The sequence below is a fragment of the Aquarana catesbeiana genome, linkage group LG06 (assembly GCF_042186555.1).
Source record: "Aquarana catesbeiana isolate 2022-GZ linkage group LG06, ASM4218655v1, whole genome shotgun sequence".
Classification (NCBI taxonomy): Eukaryota; Metazoa; Chordata; class Amphibia; order Anura; family Ranidae; genus Aquarana; species Aquarana catesbeiana.
Window position 1 is genome coordinate 300,481,178 of NC_133329.1, and position 26,515 is coordinate 300,507,692.

General features: G+C 39.9%; 1 protein-coding gene across 2 annotated transcripts in view; it reads right to left on the minus strand.

Annotated features, from left to right (window-relative positions):
- The window catches only part of ERBB4 (erb-b2 receptor tyrosine kinase 4), a 1,370,802-nt gene that overhangs the window by 277,227 nt on the left and 1,067,060 nt on the right, over nt 1-26,515 (minus strand). For both annotated transcript variants that reach the window (XM_073633560.1, XM_073633559.1), the window contains exon 16: nt 24,851-24,895. In XM_073633560.1, the coding sequence (XP_073489661.1) occupies nt 24,851-24,895 (45 nt within the window). The remainder of the gene's footprint in view (nt 1-24,850; nt 24,896-26,515) is intronic.

Below are 26,515 nucleotides of genomic sequence, written 5' to 3' on the forward strand. Positions count from 1 at the left end.
AGTAGCATAAAATAGTGTTTAATAAACTATACACATATAATAGTTAAAAAATGCCCAATGGCATAAAACATATGGTTTACAGTATAGAGTACATATCATAAGGCACAAGAATATAGGTTCAATATCATCTTGATCTGGTTTGACGCGTTCCATGGGACTCTCACTTCTTCAGGACCACACAAGCATATACACTGTATGACTCATAACTTCCATAAGCTTATGCAGCTCATATGGGCATCATCAAAGTAAAAGATAAAGCTGACAACAGATCTCAAGATGAAGGTACCGGCCCAAGGGTGTAGCCCATCACATCCAGGTCCCAAGTGGATACTAAATGTTGTAGGAACAAGAGGATATGGTTCCCAAGGTCTTGTGTACCCAACATATGGTAAGTATGGGAGTCAGTTTGTATATATAGCCAAAATCCCAATGTCCTCAGGACAGCTGTAATATTATGTGCACATTTCTCCAATGCATAACTCCATTATCAACCGGGGTTCATGTCAGACAAATGTGGTATGAGCAGACTGATTGTATGCAAGTTGATCCATCAATTGACTTGGGTACAACCAGCTTGTTGGATTTTTAAATGCGAATATTGCCAGCAGCTATACATACTGACTATGTTGATGGGGGAATCAAGCGACTTTCTTTCCTGAAACCTGTGCTTGCAGGAAGGAAAATCACATCATTACTGGCCCGCCTTTAAGCAGAACCAAACTCTCTCAATCAACATTAACTATTTTTAATCATTATGCTGCTAGCATTAGTAAATAGGGAGGAAGGTATATTATATTTACAGTGAGGAAAAAAAATATTTGATCCCCTGCTGATTTTGTACGTTTGCCGGACTGACAAAGAAATGATATATAGTATATAATTTTAATGGTAGGTTTATTTTGAAAGTGAGAGACAGAATAATAACAAAAAAATCCAGAAAAATGCATTTCAAAAAAGCTATAAATTGATTTGCATTTTAATGAGTGAAATAAATATTTGATCACCTATCAAGCAGCAGGATTTCTGGCTCCCAGGTGTTTTTTATACAGGTAACGAGCTGAGATTAGGAGCTTTCTCTTAGGCTGGGTTCACACTATACTACACGACAGTAGTACGACTTTCATCCTACTTTGCTCTGCAACATCAGTCCTACATTGGTCCTACGTTGATCCTACATTGGTCCTACATCTATCCAACTTTCATGAACAGGATACTACTTTGATCCAACTTTTCAGATAGTACACTTGTCCTTTGACCAATCAAAACTAACACACAATGGGAGAGGCTACAGAAGGGGGCAGGAAATAACACAATGTCAGATGCCAAAGTCGGATGGTTAGGACAAGGATCCGACTTTGATCCTACTTCAATGATAGTCAATGGGCTGATGTAGGATCAAAGTCGGACCAAAGTAGTACAGGGAGCATTTCTAAAGTCGGAACAACTTGTGTCAGACCAGTTAGGACGGCTCTCATAGGGAAACATTGAATTTCACACGTCATGCGACATTAGTTCCCAATGTCGGAGCGTTTGTCAGACCAGTGTGAACCCAGCCAAAGGGAGTGCTCCTAATCTCAGCTTATTACCTGTATAAAAGACACCTGTCCACAGAAGCAATCAATCAATCAATCAATCAGATTCCAATCTCTCCACCATGGCCAAGACCAAAGAGCTGTCCAAGGATGTCAGGGACAAGATTGTAGACCTACACAAGGCTGGAATGGACTACAAGACCATTGCCAAGCAGCTTGGTGAGAGGGTGACAACAGTTGGTGTGATTATTCTCATATGGAAGAAACACAAAACAACTGTCAATCTCCCTCGATCTGGGGCTTCATGCAAGATCTCACCTCGTGGAGTTTCAATGATCATGAGAATGGTGAGCAATCAGCCCAGAACTACACAGAAGTATCTTGTCAATGGTCTTAAGGCAGCTGGGACCATAGTCACCAAGAAAACAATTGGTAACACACTACGCCGTGAAGGACTGAAATCCTACAGCGCTCGCAACGTCCCCCTGCTCAGGGCCATCTTAAGAGCATTATAGGCCCCCGGGGCAATTCAGTGCACTGGGGCCCTGTCTACACAATCACGCACGAGAATAAAAATGCAAATTATTAATAAGGCTATATTTCTTGGTACTTCCAACCAAATAAGTGTTTAAACATTAACACAACGTTTGGACAATATAACACGAGTTTGATGGGCACAGTGGCAGCGTTTGATGGGCACAGTGGCAGCATTTTATGGGCACAGTGGCTGCATTTATTGGGCACAGTGGCAGCTTTTGATGGGCACAGTGGCAGCTTTGATGGGCACAGTGGCTGTGTTTGATGGACACAGTGGCAGCTTTTGATGGGTACAGTGGCAGCTTTTGATGGGCACAGTGGCAGCCTTTGATGAGCGTAGTGGCTGCGTTTGATGGGCACAGTGGCAGCGTTTAATGGGCACAGTGGCAGCGTTTAATGGGCACAGTGGCTACGTTTGATGGGCACAGTGGCAGCTTTGATGGGCACAGTGGCAGCTTTGATGGGCACAGTGGCTGTGCTTGATGGGCACAGTGGCAGCTTTTGATGGGCACAGTGGCAGCTTTTGATGGGCACAGTGGCAGCATTTGATGGGCACAGTGGCTGCATTTAATGGGCTCAGTGGCTGCATTTAATGGGCACAGTGGCAGCTTTGATGGGCATAGTGGCAGCTTTGATGGACACAGTGGCAGCTTTGATGGGCACAGTGGCAGCTTTGATGGGCACAGTGGCTGTTTGATGGGCACAGTGGCAGCTTTGATGGGCACAGTAGCTCTGTTTGATAGGCACAGTGGCAGCTTTGATGGGCACAGTGGCTGTGTTTGATGGGCACAGTGGCAGCTTTTGAGGGGCACAGACAGTGGCTGTGTTTGATGCACAACTTGAACTTATTTAAGTAGACAATGTTAGACTTACTTGAGGCCGCCGGCCTGGTGCAGTACAGTGTGTCACTCACAGCAGCAAGACAGCGCCAGCTATCAAGGGCCGTCTTTCCGCTCCGCTCCGCTCCCTCTCCATGCTGTCTGAAGAACATGGCAGAGGTGGGCAGAGCTTGTTCAATAGCAGCTGGCGTGGCCGCGGCATGCTATGAATGCCTCTGACTGACGTCACTGGTTGCTAGCTAGACGCCGGGCGGCTGGTGATTCTAGCAAGTCTAGCAACCACTGCAGTCAGTCAACTAAAGTAGCAGATTGAGCTGAGGATCGGCCCTGGATGGGACCCTCCAGACAAGTGGGGCCCCGGGCAACTGCCCAGCATGCCCAGTGGAAAAAACGGCCCTGCCCCTGCTCAAGAAAGCACATGTACAGGCCCGTCTGAAGTTTGCTAATGAACATCTGAATGAATCAGAGGAGAACTGAGTGAAAGTGTTGTGGTCAGATGAGACCAAAATCGAGCTCTTTTGCATCAGCTCAACTCACCGTGTTTGGAGGAGGAGGAATGCTACCATCAGACCCGTGCTTACTAATTGGCGGAGAGGCGATTTAGTGTTAGAAAAGCGAATATTCATTTGTTTTCCTAACACACCTGGGTGGGCTCTGAGCGCAATGATCTTCGCCACGAGTCCTCCCTATTTTGAAGCCTATTAGAGCCTATGACTCTAATTAGGTGCTTAAAAAAAACACCCATGCCACTGTAATTCATGCGCTCGGCATTCTGAAAGGGGCCAAACGCATGCATAGGGGGTGGCGGCGGTGACCGTGGATAGATTTATGCTGTGCATGAACCTATCCATTACTCATATAAGGGGTGGCGTGGATAGAGGGGGCGGTGCCTGTACGCCCTTTATGGACAGGCTGCCCCTGGCAGACTGATTCCAGGAAGTACATGCTACATTAATCATCTGCCCTTACACAAGATGGCCACATCTAGAAATCCTAGAAAAGTGTTTTCTCAACAAAATAAAGCATGGAGACATGGATGGATGGGTGAGTGTATAATAATACAAAATGAATTAAACAGTGGTCTGACCCATTAAAATAAAAATCTTCAGAGAGAAATATGGAGGCTCTCTTTGCTGCCTCTAAGCTGCCTAGCTGTCACGGTGTTCCTCTTTCTTCAACCAGACCTTCACTGTGACTCTGAGTCTTTTACTAGGCATATTGAGTCAAGGACTTAGGTATGCTAGCACTAGGCACTGTTGTCTTGTAATGTGTCCAAGCACAATTGTGCCCCTTACCTATACCCTGATGGTCTATGCTCACATTGTGCTGGGCCTGAGCACGCTTACCTCATCTGTACCCTTTCTACCTTAGTGGACACAAATAGATCTAATCTTCTCTAGCGTGTGAGTTCCATGTTCAGGCATGGTTAGCGATCACACAAATTCAGCAATTAAACTAAACAGCGCCACAGACCAATTCTTTCAACTGAACTGTGCCCAAACGCAGTAGTTAGTGAACATACTAGTAAAATGAGCTGGATATTGGGAATCAAATATGCTTGGTCCCAGTACATACACCCTAGTGTGAGTAATCCCCTCAGAAAGTATTAAAGCCAGGGGGTCTGAGTAACAGGTAGGTAGTTAAAGTGATTGTAAACCTCGTAAAATAATCCATTTGGTTTAAACTAGAAATTAAAGGCAACACATTTTTTGTATAGATATAAAAATGCATTATAAATACTTGTGATCACATTCCCTCTGTTCTCAGCTGCATAAGAACTGGGGGGAGGGGGAGGAGCAGCAGCACACTGAGCTTTCCAGTTAATGGCTGTGCAGTAGGGGCGTGTCAGGACATGTCTGATCATTGGAGGAGAGCACACTGAGTTCCCAGCATAGCTAGAGAACTGACCATTGGGCTCTCCTGCTTAGTGTGGTCAGTTTTTAATACGAAAGCAGAGGGACTGGCAGGAACACCAGGGATTTCACATAAAGGAAGCAATACAAAGAGAACAGGACACTTTCTCACACAAGTACATGGTACAGCAGGCACATATCAGGAATATGACGTTTTGGGGTAACAAGCGCTTGAACATTTTATGAAGGAGGTCAGCAATAACAGTCCACTGTTATGTCTCTTAGAAAAGGTTAATTTTTAAACATTATATCAGTGTATGTAGAAGAGGTTGTATTCTGTATAAAAATATGTGTTTTTTTTCCTGCAGACTAAAATTCAGAATATTAAACCTGCATGGATTGCAAAGAGTATTATATTGTTAGATATTTCCTGAACCAGTAAGCACTATCACAATCGGTCAGTAATTTGGATATCCATGCCTCTTTGTAGGATGAGAAAGAGGGACACATGATAGCATGAATATAGGGCACACCCCTGTTATGCCATCAGTAACAGACCATAAGGATTAATGTGAAAAAAATAGGCTCTATTCACACTTGTGCAACCCCAAGTCGCAGGACAAGTAAAATGCAATGTATGCCCCATTCCAATTGACACTACTGAAGTCGCTGCAACTTCAGAAAATGTTCCTGCACTTAATTGATCCGACTTTAACACGTCTCTGGGGCAGACATGACAGGATAATCCAACATAGAAAAGAAAACGGTAACAGCGCTCTCTGTAGGGACAACCCAATCCATACACCAGGTCCACTAACAGGTGCTGAGATATTTGTGTCTCCTGGATACCAAGAGACACAAATATCTCCGTGATTTACAAGATCAATCACTTCCCCAAGATACACAAACCTGAGAGACCTGTAAAAGGTCATCCATTAGTAGCAGGTATTGGTTAACTCCTTTAGAGACTGGGTGAATGGGTAGACCAGTATCTGCAACCTTTAGTGACAAGACTGCCGGGCTTTATAAAACATACAGCATCAATCCTAAAACATATAAATGAAGTACAATGGGCAGAGCATTTTTTGTGGGTTACTTTAGACGTTAAGTCTCTCTATTCATGCATACCGCATCATCTCGCTCTAGACGCAGTACAATTTCACTTATCCAAATATAGTTTCTTTGATTCCCAGCTCAAAGAATTCATCATCATGGCTGTCACTTTTTTATTACAGCACAATTATTTCTTTTTTCACGATTCCTTCTATATACAATGCTGTGGAGCTTCCATGGGAGCAAAATTTTCTCCATCATTAGCTAATTTGTACATGGGATGGTGGGAAGAATGTTTTCTTTTTTCACATCTCAATCTTTATGCACCCCACATCTATTAGTATGGGCGTTACATAGACGACCTGATTTTAATCTGGGACCATACTGATTCCTCTTTAACATGTTTTGTCTCATACCACAAAAACAATAGCCTTAATCTTGAATTCTCTTATGTGAGCAATACGACCACGATTGACTTTCTAGATATCACACTAAGGAGTGACTCCAGCACTGGCCTTATAAATACTGGAACCTTCCGCAAACCCACTGCCGGAAATTCCTTAATTCTGGCCTCTAGCTGCCATCAACCCCATACTATTCGTTCCTTCCCGGTGGGTGAGTTCATTCATTAGAGCCAAGCGCAACTGCTCTTCCCAGAAAGTTTTCAGCTAGAATGTTCCAAAATCTCAAAACAATTACCTGATAGCGGCTATCAGAAGTGGCATATCAATAGAGCCATTTCTATAGCCTCAGGGAAGGACAGGAACAATCTAATATATAACAGAGAAATGCCCTTACTCTTTAAAACATACAAAACATTTGAATCAAAAGAACAAGGACAAAAGTTCCCTTACCTTTGTCACCACTTTTTCCAGAGAGTTTAATCAGATAAAACAGATCGTTAACAAACATCTTCCCCTCCTCTAGGGTGACAAGGACCTAATAGATGTGCTTTCCAAAGGATGCAATTTTTCTTGTCGTCATGCCCCAACTTTAGGTAACTCTTTGTCGCCCAGTCTACATCAAACCACCACTATTCCCAAAACTTGACTCAATGTTAAGGGCTCATATAGTTGTGGTTTGCATACTTGTAGGTATTGTAACAAACATAACAAGAATCACAGTTCTATCACCTCACACCATAACAATAAGGTATTCCCTATTAAGGATTTTATAAATTGTAGTACTCAATATGTAGTCTACAAGATAGAATGTGATGTTTGTAAATTACAATATGTAGGATGCACCATCAGGCCCCTTCGCACGAGGATTAGCGAACATTAAGGTTGTCCAATGTATCAAAACACTTGTATCAAAACACAAATTTATACATGAAGGTAACATGGATTCTTTCTCTTTCTCTGCAGTTCAAAAAAACAGAATGTCAGTACGTGGAGGAGACAACCACAGAAGACTATTAGAACAGGAAGTTAAGTGGATTTTCCTGTTGGGGACACGCACCCCCACAGGCATGAACCACAGATGGGATGTGGATCTATTTCTCAAATGACATCATCCTATGCCATCTTTGGTTTTATTGTTTACCTGCTTTAGATTTTGCCCTTTTCTCTTAGTAGGTTCCTTCTGTGCTTGTCTTCTACCTTCTATTTTTTCCTCCTGACATCCCCCCCCCTTTTTTTTGATTCTGCCATAAATGTTTGATCCTGCCATACATTTTTTTTTTATCCTGCCATAAATGTTTGATTCTGCCATATATTTTTTTTCTCTTTTTTCTGATCCTGCCATAAATCTTGACTTTACATTGTGTTACTACCACAAAGTATTTTACTTGAATATTAGTCTACATTTTCACTTTCTTCCAAGGAATACATTTTCCCTTGGAATAATAAGGTCCTAACATCTCATGTAGCATTTTTACACACTTCTCTTTAGGCTCAACAATTTTTATATTGTCGTCCTTTCCTCTCCCCTTTCTCTTGTTGGCTGAAAACAGGTGTAGTCATCAACCACTTGAATGATTGGTTAAATATGCTAATTTTCTGTGACACTAACCTGATAGGCCAATTATGTAGAGGTGTATGTGAGTATATATATATCTTGCCATATCTATTTCAAAATAGCTACGACTAAGGCTATTGCCGAAACGCGTCAACATTATTGTTTTAATGTCACTCTGATGTACAAATAAATGACACTTCAAGGATTACAGTCTTGCCGGCTCTTCTTACTATTTTAACACAACTTCAATGCCAGAGAGTGTAAAAGTCTTATCAAAGTAACTTCAAAGTTGGACTCCAAAGTTGCACTGAAAATCGCGCAACTTTGGAGTCGGCTAGTGTGAGAGGAGCCTAAGCCAAACATTTCAAGATAACAAATAGAATCATTTAAAGGTTAGATAAAATGTATGTGCAGTAAAACACTTTTGGTGGTTAAAGTGTTACTAAACCCACATCAGTAAAATCAGTGTGTATATGCAGCAAAGCATGCTTGTTATACTCACTGTGGAACCTAAGGGGTTAAACCTCTGCATTGTGTAAAAAGGCTGTTTGATCCTGTATGCACAGATCTTCCCCTTCTTGCATTGCCCCAAAACATGTCCGGAAAAGACAGAGTCAGGCTGCACGTGCTCAGTTTGGTGTGTATTGCTAGGGAGTTTTTTTTATCAGAAAGAGGGTCAGGGATCCTGCATCCTGATAGGACAGCCAGTGTAGTATAAAAAACTCCTCCTACAAGCTTTAACCAGGTACTGATAGAAGTCACAAGACTGCTATATACTGCTGATGAGAAAAAGGTATTTATCAATTTATATTTACTAAAATAATTGCATTTCCATGTTCTGGAACATGGAAATGCATGTACTATGGGAAACCAGATATAGTGAATGCAAGGTCCTGGGTTTAGTAACACTATATAATAATTATATAATAAATAATAATAGTAGTAACTATAAATAATATATTATTTATAAAGATCCCGGTACCCAGGCCAAAAGGGGAAAAAATGAGGAAGAAAGCAGGACAGAGGGATTTGGTTCCAAAAGAGGGAAAATTCCTCCAAATGAGGGAAGTTGGGAGGTATGGATATCTATGTATAAATACTGTCAACAGCAAGAACCTGCAAAAGTGATCTAAAAGTATAGGCAGGGTGGAATACTGTATATCAACTAAAATAAAATCCCTAGCATTAGGAGCTGTATTGGGTGGTGTGAGCTTATGATACAGGCACATTCTCTTCTAGGATATGATCATGCACTGTAGGTCTGTGTGTATATCATATGAAAAAATAAGTGAGCAGTGGTAGGATCATTAGCCGATGTGCACGACCAGCCTAAACCTGGGTCAGGGTGAAGACCCCCTTGGTCAACTTAAAGCTTGAAGGTAAACAGTTCATAAGTGGAAATACACAAACATGTTAAATACAACACTATTCTGAGCTAGCAGTCTGGATAACATTTTGCATCTTAGCAACAATCTCATCAAAAGGAAGCCATTTAGTGAGATGGGGTGATTTGCTGAGCCTGGAAGCTGAAGCCAGTGTCGAAATTCCTCTTAATGCAGTAATTTCTGATAATTGCAGACACAAATTTAGAACAACAATTTGTTGAAAAGGCACAAAATACATTTATCTGTATAGAACAGGTGGCAAATGTGTGTGAAAATTAGTCACCAATTAGCCAGTATTAACCTTTTAGTTGCATCTGTACTTTTATTAATTGTTGGAACTAAAGTTTATTTCTGTTTTTATGGGATTGTTTGGGTTTCATGAGTTATGCCGCATACACACAATCGGAAATTCGGCCAGCAAAAGACCGATGAGAGCTTTTGGTCGGAAAATGCGACCGTGTGTATGCTCCATCAGACTTTTGCTGGCGGAATTCTAGCCAGCAAAAGATTGGGAGCATGTTCTCAATTTTTCGGTCGGAAAAAGTTCCGATCAGAAATTCTGATCGTCTGTATCAATTCCGACGCGCAAAATTCCTATGCATGCTTGGAAACAATTCGACGCATGCTCGGAAGCATTGAACTTCATTTTCTCGGCTTGTCATAGTGTTGTATGTCACCGCGTTCTTGACGGTCGAAAGTTCAGCGAACTTTTGTGTAACCATGTGTATGCAAGCCAAGCTTGAGTGGAATTCCGTCGGAAAAACCATCCGCTTCTGTGTATGTGGCATAAAACTTTAGGCCATCATAAATAGCACAGATGAGGATGGATATCAATATGACAAGAGATCAAATATGGACACATAAAACTATCAGTATCTATCCATATGTGCATTTGTTTTTAAGTGGAATTAATGGAAATATATACATTTGCATTTATTTTTAGATATATATGTAAAAGAGATCAGCTTGATGTAAATAATATCTTCAACATATGTAAATTAACTTAAAATTCCTCTCTCTCTCTCTCTCTCTCTCTCTCTCTCTCTCTCTCTCTCTCTCTCTCTCTATATATATATATATATATATATATATATATACACACAGTATATATACCGTTGTGCTCATAAATTTACATACCCTAACAGAATTTATGATTTCTTGGCCATTTTTCAGAGAATATGAATGTTAACACAAAATCTTTTCTATCACTCATGGTTAGTGTTTGGTTGGATTCTGAATCATGGGGAAAGTAAAAGAATTGTCAAAGGATCTGCGGGAAAAGGTAGTTGAACTGTATAAAACAGGAAAGGGATATAAAAAGATATCCAAGGAATTGAAAATGCCAATCAGCAGTGTTCAACCTCTAATCAAGAAGTTGAAAATAAGGGGTTCTGTTGAAACCAAACCACAGTCAGACCAACTAAAATTTCAGCCACAACTGCCAGGAAAATTGTTCGGGATGCAAAGAAAAACCCACAAATAACTTCAGGTGAAATACAGGACTAGGGGTGGGGGGGGGTGTATAGTGGCACTTGGAGAGAGATAGATGGGTGGGAAACAAAACTATAGGTAAAGGTGGTTATGATAATAAAATCCAGTGGTTGGGGGTAGCTTAGACTCTGGAAAGTTCAGTTCAGGCTAGAATGGGTTAGGAACAAGTTCGATGGGTTAAAGATGTATATAGAGGTGCAGCCAGCTGTGGAAGAGGACGCAGCTCTGTAAATATATAATGTGGAGAACAGCTGCGCTGCATTGCTGCATTGCTGTATAATGATTGGCCAAAGCATGCACCTGACCTGCGTGCTTTGGCCAATCACAGCACGCTCTGCTAAGAGAGCCATAAGGGGGACTAAGTCCACGCCCCACACTATATAAGGCTGCTTAGAGAGCGCCTGTGTGTAGTGTTGTTGGCATAGACAGAGAGATAGCTTGAGTTAGATTAAACATTATTCAGTTAGTGACAGTGTATTTGATATATTATATATATATATATATATATATATATATATATATATATATATATTCTGCATTTAGCATAGACTATATATTCAGTGTTTACTCATGGCCAGAAGAGCCATTACTTTCAGCTAAAAACAAAATGGCACATTTAAGTTTGCGAAATGGCATGTGGGAGACTCCCAAAATGTATAGAGGAAGGTGCTCTGGTCTGATGAAACGCTATGTCTGGCGCAAACCCAACACATCACATCACCCAAAGAACACCATCCCCACAGTGAAACATGATGGTGGCAGCATCATGCTGTGGGGATGTTTTTCAGCAGTCAGGACTGGGAAACTGGTCAGAGTTGTGGTAAAGATGGATGGTGCTAAATACAGGGATATTCTTGAGCAAAACCTGTACCATTCTGTGTGTGAATTGGACGGAGGTTCACCTTCCAGCAGGACAATGACCCCAAACACATTGCTAAAGCAATACTTGAGTGGTTTAAGGGGAAACATGTAAATGTGTTTGAATGGCCCAGTCAAAGCCCAGACCTCAATCCTATAGAACATGTGTGGTCAGACTTAAAGATTGCTGTTCACAAGCGCAAACCATCCAACTTGAAGGAGCTGGAGCAATTTTGCAAAGAGGAATGGGCAAAAACCCCAGTGGTAAGATGTGGCAAGCTCATAGAGACTTATACAAAGCGATTTGGAGCTGTGATAACCGCAAAAGGTGGCTCTACAATGTATTGACTTTAGGGGGGAGAATAGTAATGCACATTCACTTTTTCTATTATTTTGTCCTATTTGTTGTTTGCTTCACAATAAAAAAAAACATCTTAAAAAGTTGTGGGCATGTTCTGTAAATTAAATGACGCAAATCTTCAAATGCCAAGGGGGTGAATACTTGTGCAAGGCACTGTATATATATGTATATATATATATATATATATATATATATATATATATATATACTCTGCATTCAGTGTAGCCTATATCTACAGTGCATTCTGTGGTGTACAGTTGCTAATACAGTGCAGGAAGTGTACACAGTATCTAATACAGTGTTTACGGTTTCCAATACGCTTCTGGTGGTGTACACAGTATATAATACAGTGCAAGTGAGTGTGGCAAGATGAATGCAGTATGTTATCATAAAATACCGGAGGAACATTTGCATTCATCAGCCAGGAAGCTGCGCATGAGTCGTACTTGGACATTCCAACATGACAATGATCCAAAACACAAGGCCAAGTCGACCTGTCATTGGCTACAGCAGAATAAAGTGAAGGTTCTAATTGATCCACTCTGGGGAGATCTCAAACGTGCAGTTCATGCAAGACAGCCCAAGAATTTACAGGAACTGGAGGCTTTTTGCCAAGAGGAATGGGCAGCTTTACCATCTGAAAAGATAAAGAGCCTCATCCACAAATACCACAAAAGACTGTATATATATATATATATATATATATATATATATATATATATATATATATATATACAGTGGGGCAAAAAAGTATTGTGCAAGTTCTCCCACTTAAAAAGATGAGAGAGGCCTGTAATTGTCATCATAGAGATACTCCTACAACTCCCAAGTTGTTTTGTTGTAAACTGTATATATTTTACTATTTTGTAACTCAAAAAATTGAAATGTTATTATATTCTATGTCTCAACTGGGTACCGCAATAGTCCAATAATTCCTTTCATGGGGAGGTAGGGCTTGTTTGGAGTAGCCCTTGTTTCTTTCCTCCCATTCCCCTTTAATATATCAATGTAGGATGATGGTACTCAGAAATTCAATACCTCTAGTCAATATCTGTGGCAACACCTTTCTACATAGGTATACTTCAACTGTGAGAGACAAAATGTGGAAACAAATTCAGACAATCACTGATTTTTGAAAGAATTTATTTGCAAATTATGGTGGGAAATAAGTATTTTGTCACCTACAAACAAGTAAGATTTCTGGCTCTCACAGACCTGTATCTTCTTCTTTAAGAGGCTCCTCTGTCCTCCACTCATTACCTGCATTAATGGCACCTGTTTGAACTTGTTATCAGTATAAAAGACACCTGTCCACAACCTCAAACAGTCACACTCCAAACTCCACTATGGTGAAGACCAAAGAGCTGTCGAAGGACACCAGAAACAAAATTGTAGACCTGCACCAGGCTGGGAAGACTGAATCTGCAATAGGCAAGCAGCTTGGTGTGAAGAAATCAACTGGGGGAGCAATAATTAGAAAATGGAAGACATACAAGACCACTGATAATCTCCCTCGATCTGGGGCTCCATACAAGATCTCACCCTGTGGGGTCAAAATTATCACAAATACGGTGAGCGAAAATCCCAGAACCACACGGGGGGACCTAGTGAATGACCTGAAGAGAGCTGGGACCAACGTAACAAAGGCTACCTTCAGTAACACACTACGTCGCCAGGGACTCAGATCCTGCAGTGCCAGACGTGATCCCCTGCTTAAGCCAGTACATGTCCAGGCCCATCTGAGGCTTCCTAGAGAGCATTTGGATGATCCAGAAGAGGATTGGGAGAATGTCATATGGTCAGATGAAACCAAAGTAGAACTGTTTGGTAGAAACACAACTCGTCGTGTTTGGAGGAGAGAGAATGCTGAGTTGCAACCAAAGAACACCATACCTACTGTGAAGCATGGGGGTGGCAACATCATGCTTTGGGGCTGTTTCTCTGCAAAGGGAACAGGATGACTGATCCGTGTACATGAAAGAATGAATGGGGCCATGTATCGTGAGATTTTGTGTGCAAACCTCCTCCCATCAGCAAGGACATTGAAGATGAAATGTGGCTGGGTCTTTCAGCATGACAATGATCCCAAACACACCGCAACAAAGGAGTGGCTTCATAAGAAGCATTCAAGGTCCTGGAGTGGCCTAGCCAGTCTCCAGATCTCAACCCCATAGAAAACCTTTGGAGGGAGTTGAAAGTCCGTGTTGCCCAGCGACAGCCCCAAAACATCACTGCTCTAGAGGAGATCTGCATGGAGGAATGGGCCAACATACCAGCAACAGTGTGTGACAACCTTGTGAAGACTTACAGAAAACGTTTGACCTCTGTCATTGCCAACAAAGGATATATAACAAAGTATTGAGATGAACTTTTGATATTGACAAAATACTTATTTTCCACTATAATTTGCAAATAACTTCTTTCAAAAATCAGACAATGTGATTGTCTGTATTTGTTTCCACATTTTGTCTCTCATAGTTGGGGTATACCTATGATGACAATTACAGGCCTCTCTCATCTTTTTAAGTGGGAGAACTTGCAGAATTGGTGGCTGACTTAATACTTTTTTACCCCACTGTATATGTATATTCTCATACTTGAATACTCAAGCTCTGCTTACAGCTTTGCAGTGCTACACAATGATTGTGCTTAACCCTTCCTGCTCACAATGAAATATTAGCTGATTTATTAACCACTTGCCGACCGCTGAATGTACATATACATTGGCAGAATGGCACGGCAGCGCAAATGGGCGTACCTGTACGTCCCTTTAAATTTGCCGCCGCGTGGTCGCGTGTGCGCCGCCGCTGGCGCACACGACCCTGCCGCGAGCTCCGTGAGTAGGACACAATGTCCGTGAGGATACCTGCGATCGTCTCACAGAGCTGAAGAATGGGGAGATGCTAATGTAAACAAGCATCTGCCTAGTGACACTGTCACTGATCATAGCTCCCTGTGATTGGGAGCGGTGATCAGTGATGTGTCACTCGTAGCCATGCCCCCTAACAGTTAGAATCACTCCCTAGGACACACTTAACCCCTTCCTAGACAGCTAGTGGTTAACCCCTTCACTGCCAGTGTCATTTTTACAGTAATCAGTGCAATTTTATAGCACTGATCGTTGTAAAAATGACAATTGTCCCAAAAATGTCAAAAAAAAAAAGTGTCAAAATTGTCTGATGTGTCTGCCATAATGTCGCAGTCACGATAAAAATCACTTAGTAATTTTTTAATTACTAGTTAAAAAAAAAATTATTAATAAAAAATGCCATAAAACTTACCCCTATTTTGTAGACGCTATAACTTTTGCGAAAACCAATCAATAAACGCTTATTGCGATTTTTTTACCAAAAATATGTAGAAGAATACGTATCGGCCTAAACTGAGGAAAAAAATGTTTTTTTATATATTTTTGGGGGATATTTATTATAGCAAAAAGTAAAAAATAATGCTTTTTTTTCAAAATTGTCGCTCTATTTCTGTTTATAGCGCAAAAAATAAAAACCGCAGAGGTGATCAAATACTACCAAAAGAAAGCTCTATTTGTGGGAAAAAAAGGACGTCAATTTTGTTTGGGAGCCATGTCGCACGACTGCGCAATTGTCAGTTAAAGCGTCACAGTGCCGAATCACAAAAAAGTGCTCTGGTCTTTGGCCAACCAAATGGTCCGGGGCTTAAGTGGTTAAAAGACATACACTATCTGTATGGCTATCTTGTCTCAAATGGAGACTTAAATAGGCTATGTTTTATGAATGGTCAGGAGGAGAAAGGGGAGGGAGTTGAAAATACAACATCAGCAGGAATGTCTATGAGACCTACAAAACTGATGTCTGGAGTGAGCTAAAAGTACAGTGGCAGCTATACGCTTTAGGCCTGCTAAGAGAACTTTTAAGTTTAAAGCCCCACTCTGGGAAAATAAAAAGTTATCCCTTGCTGTGGTGCTGTGCTTGCACTGAAAGGATTAATTGCTCATTGACTGGGGGAACAATAAAAGAAAATATATCTCCTCCTCACAGCTAAACCAGTCCTTGCAGCTTCTGCACCTCCACATTCTAGCGGTCTAGAGTTCTGACATCATCGAGCTCAGAGCAGAGTCCATAACCACACGGATGTGAGGATGCCAAGGGATGGCCTTCGGTCAGATCATAGGAAAGTGCCATGTGTCGGGGTAACAGAATACCAGGTAGGTAAAACTTATTATCCTCTCTCCTGGACAAAATTGCCTCACTGCAAGGAATACTTTCTTTGTTATGCCCAGAGTTGGGCTTTAAAGCATTTTGATGAAGTCTGCTAGTAACTGCTTTACAGCAGAGCTAAAACACATCATATCTAAATGGAGGAAAATGATTGTGCCTGGAGTTGGGCTTTAAGGTTTTATTTGTTTGCTTAAACAGCACACTAAGGTTTTTACTCAGCGCTGCACTGGTTACCAACAAACGACAATATTGAATAGTGTATGGCATTAAATTTGAAATTATTTGTGTATACAGGAGAACCCGATGGTGTGGACACATGTCTAAAGATTATTAAAAATAAAGATAAAACTGAGAGTAACAAGTCCCGGAGGTGAGCTGAACATTTCGATGGATGAAATCAAAAGTCTCAGTCATCAGGCATATAATCTCTTTAAATAAGTCCACTCAAGGGGTTCTGGTCCATGCTGAGACCGCTGTGAAGACGGATCCACTGTGGGAGATGCAGAGGAGCCACCAAAATGACACAGAGCTGTCAAGGAGCTGTCAGACCTGGGAATGAAGTGGCCAATCAGAACACGGTTCGGAGGCAGGACCACGCCTCTTTTATCAGCCTGCTGGCTAAGCTGACCTCCGGGATTTAAATATAAGCCACAATTGACCCCACACTACCCAGGGGGAAACAGTGAGATGTAGAGGAAATTGCGGCCGGGCTAGTAACAGTATTACATCATTAAAAGCAATCATTAGAAGCAATTACATGATAACCAGAACTAGTATATCCAAAAACAATTGCATGACAAGCCATATCGACAGAAATTATTTTATACATATATGTATAAGCATATATCAAGAGATATATGTAAAAAAATAATCTCATAAAAAATAATATGAGAATCACTTAAAAGACATTGGGGGTTATTTACGAAAGGCAAATCCACTTTGCACTACTAGTGTAAACTACAAATGCAAAGTGCACTTGAAATTGCACTGAAAGTGCACTTGGATGTGCAGTCACTGTAAATCTGAAGGTAGATCTGAAATGAGGGGAGGCTCTGCTGATTTTATTATCCAATCATGTTCAAGCTAAAATGCTGTTTTTTATCTTCCTTGCATGTCCCCTTCGGATCTACAGCGACTGCACTTCCAAGTGCACTTTGCACTTGTAGTGCAAAGTGGATTTGGCTTTCGTAAATAAGCCCCATTATCAGAAAAAGGAAAAGAACGTGTATTCGTGTATCTATTATTACTGTGGGAAAATGTTCCTGTAAAAAGGTAATATGGGTTGAAACTGGTAAATGGTAAAATATGATAAAACAATGGATGTTATCATTATAGGATAGCATATGCTTTATAAAGAATCAATATTAATGAATACAAATACATATAAATAATCATTTTTATAATTTAAAAACGGGAATTGTACAGAACAGATCATTTGGAATGCTAAGGGGCAGAAAAGGAATTTGTTAACAGTAACCTTGAATTAATGTAGTAAGGGACCAAAAAAGATAAGAGTAAATACAATAAAATAAAATAGAACTGGAAATCCAATCCAATTGAACCAAAAGAAACATGAGGGCAGAGCATCTGGGTAGGATGTAAAATTATATTGAAGTTTGGACCTGTGAAAAAAGACCGTTATACTCAGGTACATGTGCATGAAAATATAATGTATATGCTAATGGGCACAAATACTGGTATTAACAAAATATGCAAGGGAATTGTAAGGGATGCAGCGACATGGGCTAATGTGGCAGTTTTCAGGATCTAAGATTGGTCCAAATGAAAAACCCTGTATAAGTGTGTTGTATGACTATTCAAACTATTCAAAATGCGCTGTGGATATGTGTCACTGCATATCCCCCCCAACCCAGTGTTTAGGAGGGTATGAAATATAAAAAATGGTATCACTTCCAGTAGGGGTGAGACAAGGAACGGGGACTTCCTGGGTTCTATCTCAGGGATGTTTTCTCTTGCAGGGATGTTCTGTTGTTTTAAGAAGACGTATCTCACATGTGACGCATGGCCAAAAGACCTTCTCTGATTTCAAGGGAAATACCTTTGAGATTAATTAATTTATCACATGTTCCACCAGCTATGCAGTTTACCTAATTACCTGTCCCTGCAAGATGTGCTACGTAGGCCACACAATTGAATCACTCCGTACTAGATTCAGAGAACATAGAAAAAAATCTATGTGCATTGGAAACCTTTTGAATATTCAAACTTAACAGTCTATTGCCGGAAGGCCTTAGTGAAGGTTTGGAAATCAACACCTCTTACTTTCTATTTTTCATAATTTTAATCTGCTTCTTCATCCTATTACCCATTCCAGACCCCAATTTAAGTACTTACCATAAGATATGTACTGACACATATCCATAGCGCATATCGAAAAGTCATACACCAAACCTAAGCAAGGTTTTCTATTTGGACCGATCTTACAGTAGATCCTGATAACCGCCACATTGGCCCATGTCTCTGCATTCCTTGCAATCCCCTTGCATACTTTGTTAATACCAGTATTTATACATTATATTTTCATGCACATATACCTGACTATAAGAATAATTTTCACAGTTCCAAACCTCAATAAAATTGTACATCCTACCTAGATTCTCTGCCCTCATGTTCTTTTTGGTTCAATTGGATTGGGCTTCCAGTTCTATTTTATTTTATTGTATTTACATTTGGGTCCTTTATTACATTAAATGAAGGTTACTATTAACAAATACCTATTCTGTCTCATAGTTTTCCAAATGATCTGTTCTGTACAATTTTTGTGTTTAGAAACGATTATAAAAAACCTTCTTTTTGGAAAGGAAGAAATATGCTGCCATTGAGGTGGTTAGTATATGGGGCTTGTAATGGTGCACTAGATACAGTGTATCATTAATGTCCAGGTCATACAAAAAGGGAGGAGGCGGCAAAGGGGTCCCTTATGGTGGGGGGTTGGAGATGAGGGGGTCAATTTACAGGATTAGGAAGGTGAAAGTGTTGATGAAATGAGATGATATATATGAGAGTGAAGGGAATGGTGAAAAGGTTAAAAAAAAAAAAAACACACAATAAAAAGTGTATTTAAAGCCCAAACTTTTTTTTTAACATTTTGAATAGAGTATGGGGATGTATCAAAGTATTTTGAACAGCTGTGTCTTATAGGGAGAGTTCCCTTTTTTCCCATTCTTTAGATATTTGTGTTTGTTATGATTTGCCATTACTGTGGGTTTAGAAAATTTAGTGTTGTTTTTGAAGTCAATGAATAATTGTTTTTTTCTTTAATCTAACTATGCAAATGTAGAATATTAATTGCATATAATACCTGCTTATTACTCCTGCAAGCAACGTGCCTTTGATTACGTAGCCACTAAACATGAAATTGCAGCCTAGGCTGTTTTTTGTATGTGAAATTACATCCATTGGGATATTTGTAAGGAAATAACCCACCGTTCCAAATGTGGCTTACAAGAACACTGAATTCCAATGGATATGCTGCAGATCAACAAAAGCAATCAAATGGGTTTGAAACATCAAGCATGTATATAAGAACATCAAGTGCAGGTGTGGCATAAAACTATACAATGTCTTGTTATTGTGTTATTAGGAAGGTTTATACATGTAAATGATTTTTTTCATCCAACATGCACATCTGCTGAATAATTCATGTTATACTAGTTCCCCTGAGTAGTGCATGCGGCTCTTATTTTTCTTTGCTTAATCAGCAAAGAATAACAGGAACATTCTAAGGATTCTTCATGCAGTCAATTCTATGGTCTGCACTGTGACTTTTTCCTGTCCATTCATGGTCAATATGGAGAGATGGGGAGAGAAGGGCACCACTGATAGACACCGCTTTTTATAGAAGGCATTTATTGTTATCAAGACAGACATGTTTGAGAACAGCAAAGTATTAGCACCAGTACATTATTATATTATATAGTATTTTTAGAGCCCTAGTACATGGCTGTTGCCACTTGATTTATAATTTTGTATGGTACAATCTTCCTTTGTGAAATATGTAGGAGTATAGGATTTGGAGATTTGGTAGAGGCTAAGAGCAATTGAAGGTACTTTTTTGAGTTAAGAATCGATACGTGAATAGAATTTTTTTTTTTTAACCAGGAGTTTAATGTCACATTAACTGCTGTGGAGTAAATCATGTCACCAACCTGGCTGTGTTAAGCAGCCCCAAATACAGCATTTATTTCAGCTTTTTGTCCAGAGTTTCACTTTAACACTCAAATAGACGCTGTCTTCAAAATAAGTAAAAGCGTCTTGAAGGCTTAAAATATGTCTAGAATACGCTATCTACTACATTGCGTCTTATATAGTGTCCTACCTGACATAGCAAAGCAGCCACTTTATCTAGGGATGACTTACAGTTCATTCTGAGAATTCTTCTAAACCACTGCCTAGCAGTGCATGATGGGATTTATAGCTCAATAACATCTGGAGAGCCACAGGTTGACTAAACATAATGTAGATAGGGGACACATGAATAAACTGTTTCATGTTGAGCAGTATGCTATTGGGACAAATAGGCAATCCCATTGTGGAGGAAAGAAGGTTATTGAGTAGGCTATATTGTGCTAATGTGTTTTGTCTTTGGGGTCCAATAAACATGTGATAAAGGAAATTCACTCATTTAACCAGAATGTCTTCTAAGGGATCCATAATTTCAGTTGATGTTTACGCGGCAGTGAAAGTATACAGCTCACAGTGGGGGTTGAGGAAGACTCTCAGTTAATTAAAGCTTCATGAGTTAAATGAGGTTTGTGTAATGAGCAGCCTAATTCATTGTGTGTGTATCACTTTGTTTGGGAAGAGTAATTATAGCCTCACTCACTAGTAAGAATCTGAAGCTACATTTCCTGACCTAGTTCAGTGGAGTAGTGGCTAGTCCTCAGTAGCCTTCACGCTGCAGCTCTCTTTATGAAGTGATTAAACATAAATAGACATATAGGGTTTTTACCTTTTAATAAAGCAAATGTCAATAAATAGTGTTGTGTACTAGCACACGTGAAACATAATGTACAGCTCTACAATTTGCTCTGCCGAGTGCAGAAATTCATATAACCAGGGGTACTTAATTACATGGTTTTCCCAAATGTGTTGTGTCACAGAAAATGTTTTCTGGGGAAGCACTTATAAATCTCTGTAATCTTTCCATTTCTTCTACAAAAATGACAGAACTCAGCACAGTCTGGAAAGAAAAATAGATGGTCAGGTGCCTAATCCTAACGTGACCTCATGATACATTTCTCTTCAAAACGCAAAGAACAATCATCAAAGACTTGGAAAAACTTCCAGAAAAATTACCTTTCAGTGTTTACATTTATTACAAGGAATGTGCAAGGTTTTACACAGAATATACTATAGTTTATTTAGTTTGATCTAAAAAAAAAGTTTAAAATGTTTTATTAATTTTTAGGTGGGAAGGGGTTAATAATACATTTTTTTAATTTTCAACCAGTAGGTGGAGCTCTGAACTACTTTTCACATGTTATCACACTAAGCTTTCCTAAAGCTCAAATTGGACGTACAGCTTTAGCAAAGCTTAGTGAGATAACATGTAAAAAGTAGTTCAGAGATCTACCTACTAGTTGGAAATTATAAATATGTATTATTGACCCCTTACCACCTAACAATTAATAAAACATTTTTTACTTTTTTTTAGATCAAACTAAATAAATTATAGTATATTTTTATAATAAATACAAACAGAGTCGACCAGCGCAAACCGTGCAACCTAACTTTAAGCAGCTATAGTACTGGGGGAAAAATATATAAAATCCCAAAAAGACATAAATAAAAAAGGCAGTACAGCGCATACAAAATCCTAAATAAAACAATCAATAATTGTCCATATAAAGATTAGATCCAATTAAAATCCAGCAATTTCTCCAGTGATAATCGTGACATGCAATAGCTTGTTGAGTGACTGTAGTGAAATGAACCTCCACCTTCGGTAGCACAAGCCGCTCACCTCTACAGATGGACCCCTGAATATATCAGTCAGGTCAAATCAGCAGTTCCCTCACAGGGATAAAGGCAGGGGATGGTGTATGCAGATCCCGGTCAGGTTTCAGCAACAGAAACTCTTGCAGTCATAACATGTAAAAATATATAAAGGAGATCTTCACCTTGTAAATTTTTCCAGAAATCCTTTAAAACTGTAAATGCAGGGCTGGCTTTTCCTCCACAATGCCCTCCTCCTATTGTACTGACCCACAATAGGTGTGGGTCAGTACAATAGGTGGAGGGCATTGTGGAGGAAAAGCCAGCCCTGCATTTACAGTTTTAAAGGATTTCTGGAAAAATTTACAAGGTGAAGATCTCCTTTATATATTTTTACATGTTATGACTGCAAGAGTTTCTGTTGCTGAAACCTGACCGGGATCTGCATACACCATCCCCTGCCTTTATCCCTGTGAGGGAACTGCTGATTTGACCTGACTGATATATTCAGGGGTCCATCTGTAGAGGTGAGCGGCTTGTGCTACCGAAGGTGGAGGTTCATTTCACTACAGTCACTCAACAAGCTATTGCATGTCACAATTATCACTGGAGAAATTGCTGGATTTTAATTGGATCTAATCTTTATATGGACAATTATTGATTGTTTTATTTAGGATTTTGTATGCGCTGTACTGCCTTTTTTATTTATTTTTATAATAAATCTAAACACTAAAAGGTAATTTTTCTGAAAGTTTTCCGGGTCTTTGATGATTGTCCATTTTTCCATGCTTTCTCTAGCTCCTTATAGACTATCAGATAGAAAGAGACATTCAGAAAGGTGAGAGCTATAACTGTGCTTCTTCTTAACGAAACCCAGAATGCTCTGTGAATTTTGTGTCATGATTGAATCCCATATTCAATGCTGACATTTATTCCATTTTCAAGTAAGAACGGAAAACAATATAAAGTAACAATATCAAGCACAGTAATGAATTGCCATAATTGTCGGAGTTCGGTATACAGTAGGAGTGGTGACTATTATTTTCTTTAAGATATCTTGTTACATATAGAGGCTAGACAGTGACCTAGCAGTCTGACAACAGTACTGTAAATGCATTAAGAGTGGAGAGAATATAATACAGGCTAAGAAGGGGGTGGAAAAGAAAAGAAAGCAAGAAAGTAAGGTATCCATGGTACATCTGTCCAGGAGTTCATCAGGCTATCATTCAAGTGCCACCTCTAAGGCCGGCCATACACAGTTCGAATTTCAGCAGTAACCTGCTGAGATTTGAACTGTTAATGGGCAGGCTGAATGTATCCAGTTGATTGATTGATCAACTTGGTTACAACCAGCCTGTCAGATTCTTTTACGATAATCGCTAGAGGCTGCTATAGCCGCTAGCGATAATCACTGTCTTCTCCTGGCGGGCATGGCCTCCACCGCCCACCCCCGGCCCACCCGCCGGGAGCAGATAATTGCTCAGCAGGAAGGATTCCCCTCTCAGCACTGTCTGTGTTGATGGGGAAATCATGGTTGCAGGAAAGTAATTTGCACCATATATGACCTGCCTAAGTGTCTGCTACCTGCAGGTAAGAGAGCCAGGAGGTCCAAACCTTTTCAAACAGGGATTGTTTATCCCATAAGACACTCACAATCTTTTCATTAAAACTAAGTCAATCACTTTGAAATGTCTATTTTTAAAGCAAAGATTATTTTTTTTACTTAGTTTAAAAATGTTTAAATTGTAGCTAAAATTAAAAGAGAAGTGTAGAAATTCAGAAAAATAAAAAAATCATACTTACCTAGATGGTTGCAGCACCGATCCCAGCTGCAGTTGTCCCTTGCCAGCACTACCCCGAGAACTGAGCGATCAAACACTGCTGATCACTCAGTTATTCCCCTCCGCTCTGAGCAGAGAGCCGTGACTGTCAGTCACCATCTCTCTGTTCTGCCCCTCCAGGGCTCTCTGGAGCGCTGGGCTGTGGAGGGGGGTGGAGGGTCCGGCTCTCAGCGGCTCACGGGTCACAGGAGTGCAGAACGAACTGCTATCCTGTGATCCATAGGAGAAGTATAGCTAAAAAAGCTTTGGTTATACTTCTCCTTTAATAAATAAATGTAATCTAATGCAATTTACCAGTTCTTAGATATGCTGACCTAGGGACACTGCCACTTATACACTTCCTGTCTTAGGGTGACAGAATTTAATGATTGTACTGTAGCTACAGTATGGAGGAGCAGCATTGTCACAACAGGCTGCTGTGGTGGGCAGGTGTTTTGTAGTTCAGGGCTTAGCTAAGTAGAGTTGAAAACACTGCTAGGAAATACAGTTCAGCCCAGGAACAGAACGTTTTTTGAGCTTATTGGATTTCTGGCAGGATTAATAATTTTTCCTTTGTAGTATGAGTCCCCACTGGGCAGACTTAACTTCATTTTAGACACGTAGCCAAGGCAAATGTCTCCAGTGGGAACAAAGACTGCACCAAAACACTTTATCAGTAAAACAGAAAGGGGCTAGAAGTAATATTATCAATATAACTATAAAAAAAAGTCTGGATTTGGGCTTTAACAGATGCCTCTCCCTATGGTACGCAAGCTGACCATAAACAGTGAGATTTCTCGAATGCCTAGCCAAATAGCGTGCTCTGTTATCAGAGCAAAGGTAAGAATCACCCAGTGGATGGAGGCAAACACTCATAATTAGTCCTTGTGTAGTCATAATGGCCTGATCCCCTCTCCAGTATTATATTGGGAATTTTAACCAGGGGAAAGTTATGTGAAACCACCTTCAAGAATAAAGACAAAAAGGAGAATCATTCAAAGCCCTTACCTGTCTATGATTCCAATGCAGTCCTTTATACGGGGTCCTCTACACCTGTAAATAAGCATGAAAAAGAATGAACACATATTAACATAAAGAGTATGTAAACACACAGAGAAAAAATGGGAGAGTAATGCTAAAAACACTATGCAAAAACAGTATGTTAACAATACAGCAATTTAAGGGCAATATAAAACACCCCAGCAGCCTAATAAAAAATCTACAGTGAACAAACCAGAAAGTAAATTTAAAAAAGAAAACAAAATACATATAAAAAATAATAGGCAGAACTATCAGTTACTATGACATCCCAAATGTATTCTATAAACATTTCCTAATGTACCATCACGTAAACAGTTGGATTTCTGACAATGACATTTGAAAATGAAAAAAACAAAAAAGTTACCAGCTAAATTGCAAGAAAAAACATAACAAGAAGCAAAACAGCTGCAGAAATTGCTAGACTATTATTTGCTACATTTCAATCAATGTTTTTCATGTAGCAAATCTTTCATAAAGACAAACTCCTTCCAAAGAAGGGGTTAACTCTGAGGTCCTTTTGTCTCAGCTGCCACCATTGACAAAAATAATTAGAGTGATTGGTTTCCAGACAGCCGTCAACAATAGGGACAGGGCAGGAAGGTGGTGTCCTCGCTGCCAAAGCTGGCATTAGCGGTATAATGCAAGCGTCACCTGTGCCTGCAGGAGACTTTAAAATGCCAAGGTCTTGTTTTTCTGCCCCTCTCTGGTTTCCTGGCTTACAAAACACTGAGCCCATGATTACTACCCACAAAAAGATCACAACTTATCAACATTTGAATAGCAGTTAAATGGCCAACTCACAATTATGTTCTGTTCTCTTTCTCTACTAACCCTTAGAGCTTAAAATGGGAATTGGCAACGACAGGATAGACTGATGTAGACCTGTGTTTTTAACTAAAATGAAAAGGCTTGAAAAATAGGCTGGCATTCTTGCACGCTAAACTAGTTGTAATCAGCTAGCTGATGGCATTAGGGGTCCCAAACTGGGGTAAAACACACCTGGATGTAACTTTGAGATGCAGAAGACTAACATTAAATATGTGTTCTCATTAAAATATGATTTTAAAGTGAACCTTTACTTTTCCTGGACTAGGAGACTTAACAAGTCTGCCTGACAGTAGGAGTCAATACTTAAATTCCCTGGCTATCTTGTTGCCCTGATGCACCCCTGCAGCGTATTAAAAGACTGTTACTTCCATGACAACTCCCTCTGCTTAACACAGTGCAGTGCTGAGTCTTCAATTGTCAAGGCTGAGTGCAAACCAATGGGATTCAGGGGAGCATATGTAGCCGTGAACTGGATTTTGACTTTGTGGTCAATTGGGGCAAAAAGAGATGATAAGAAAAGTCTCCTTGAGTAGTTTGCAATTAAACTAATCTGTTAGCAGTGTTGTCAACCTACCAGATTGAAATTTACTGACACAACACCCAAAAATTACTGGCACAGCCACCTTTTTACTGGCATTTCCAAAATGTACAAAATTATAGTTTTAAGTGCAAATTTCAGTATTTAGGATACAAACAAGTACAATATGTAATTAGCAATGTGATTTAAGGTAGATAATAAGGAAAAAACATATTTCTTATTTTATTTTCAATATAGTAAGTAAGTAGCTCAGGGACAGTGACACT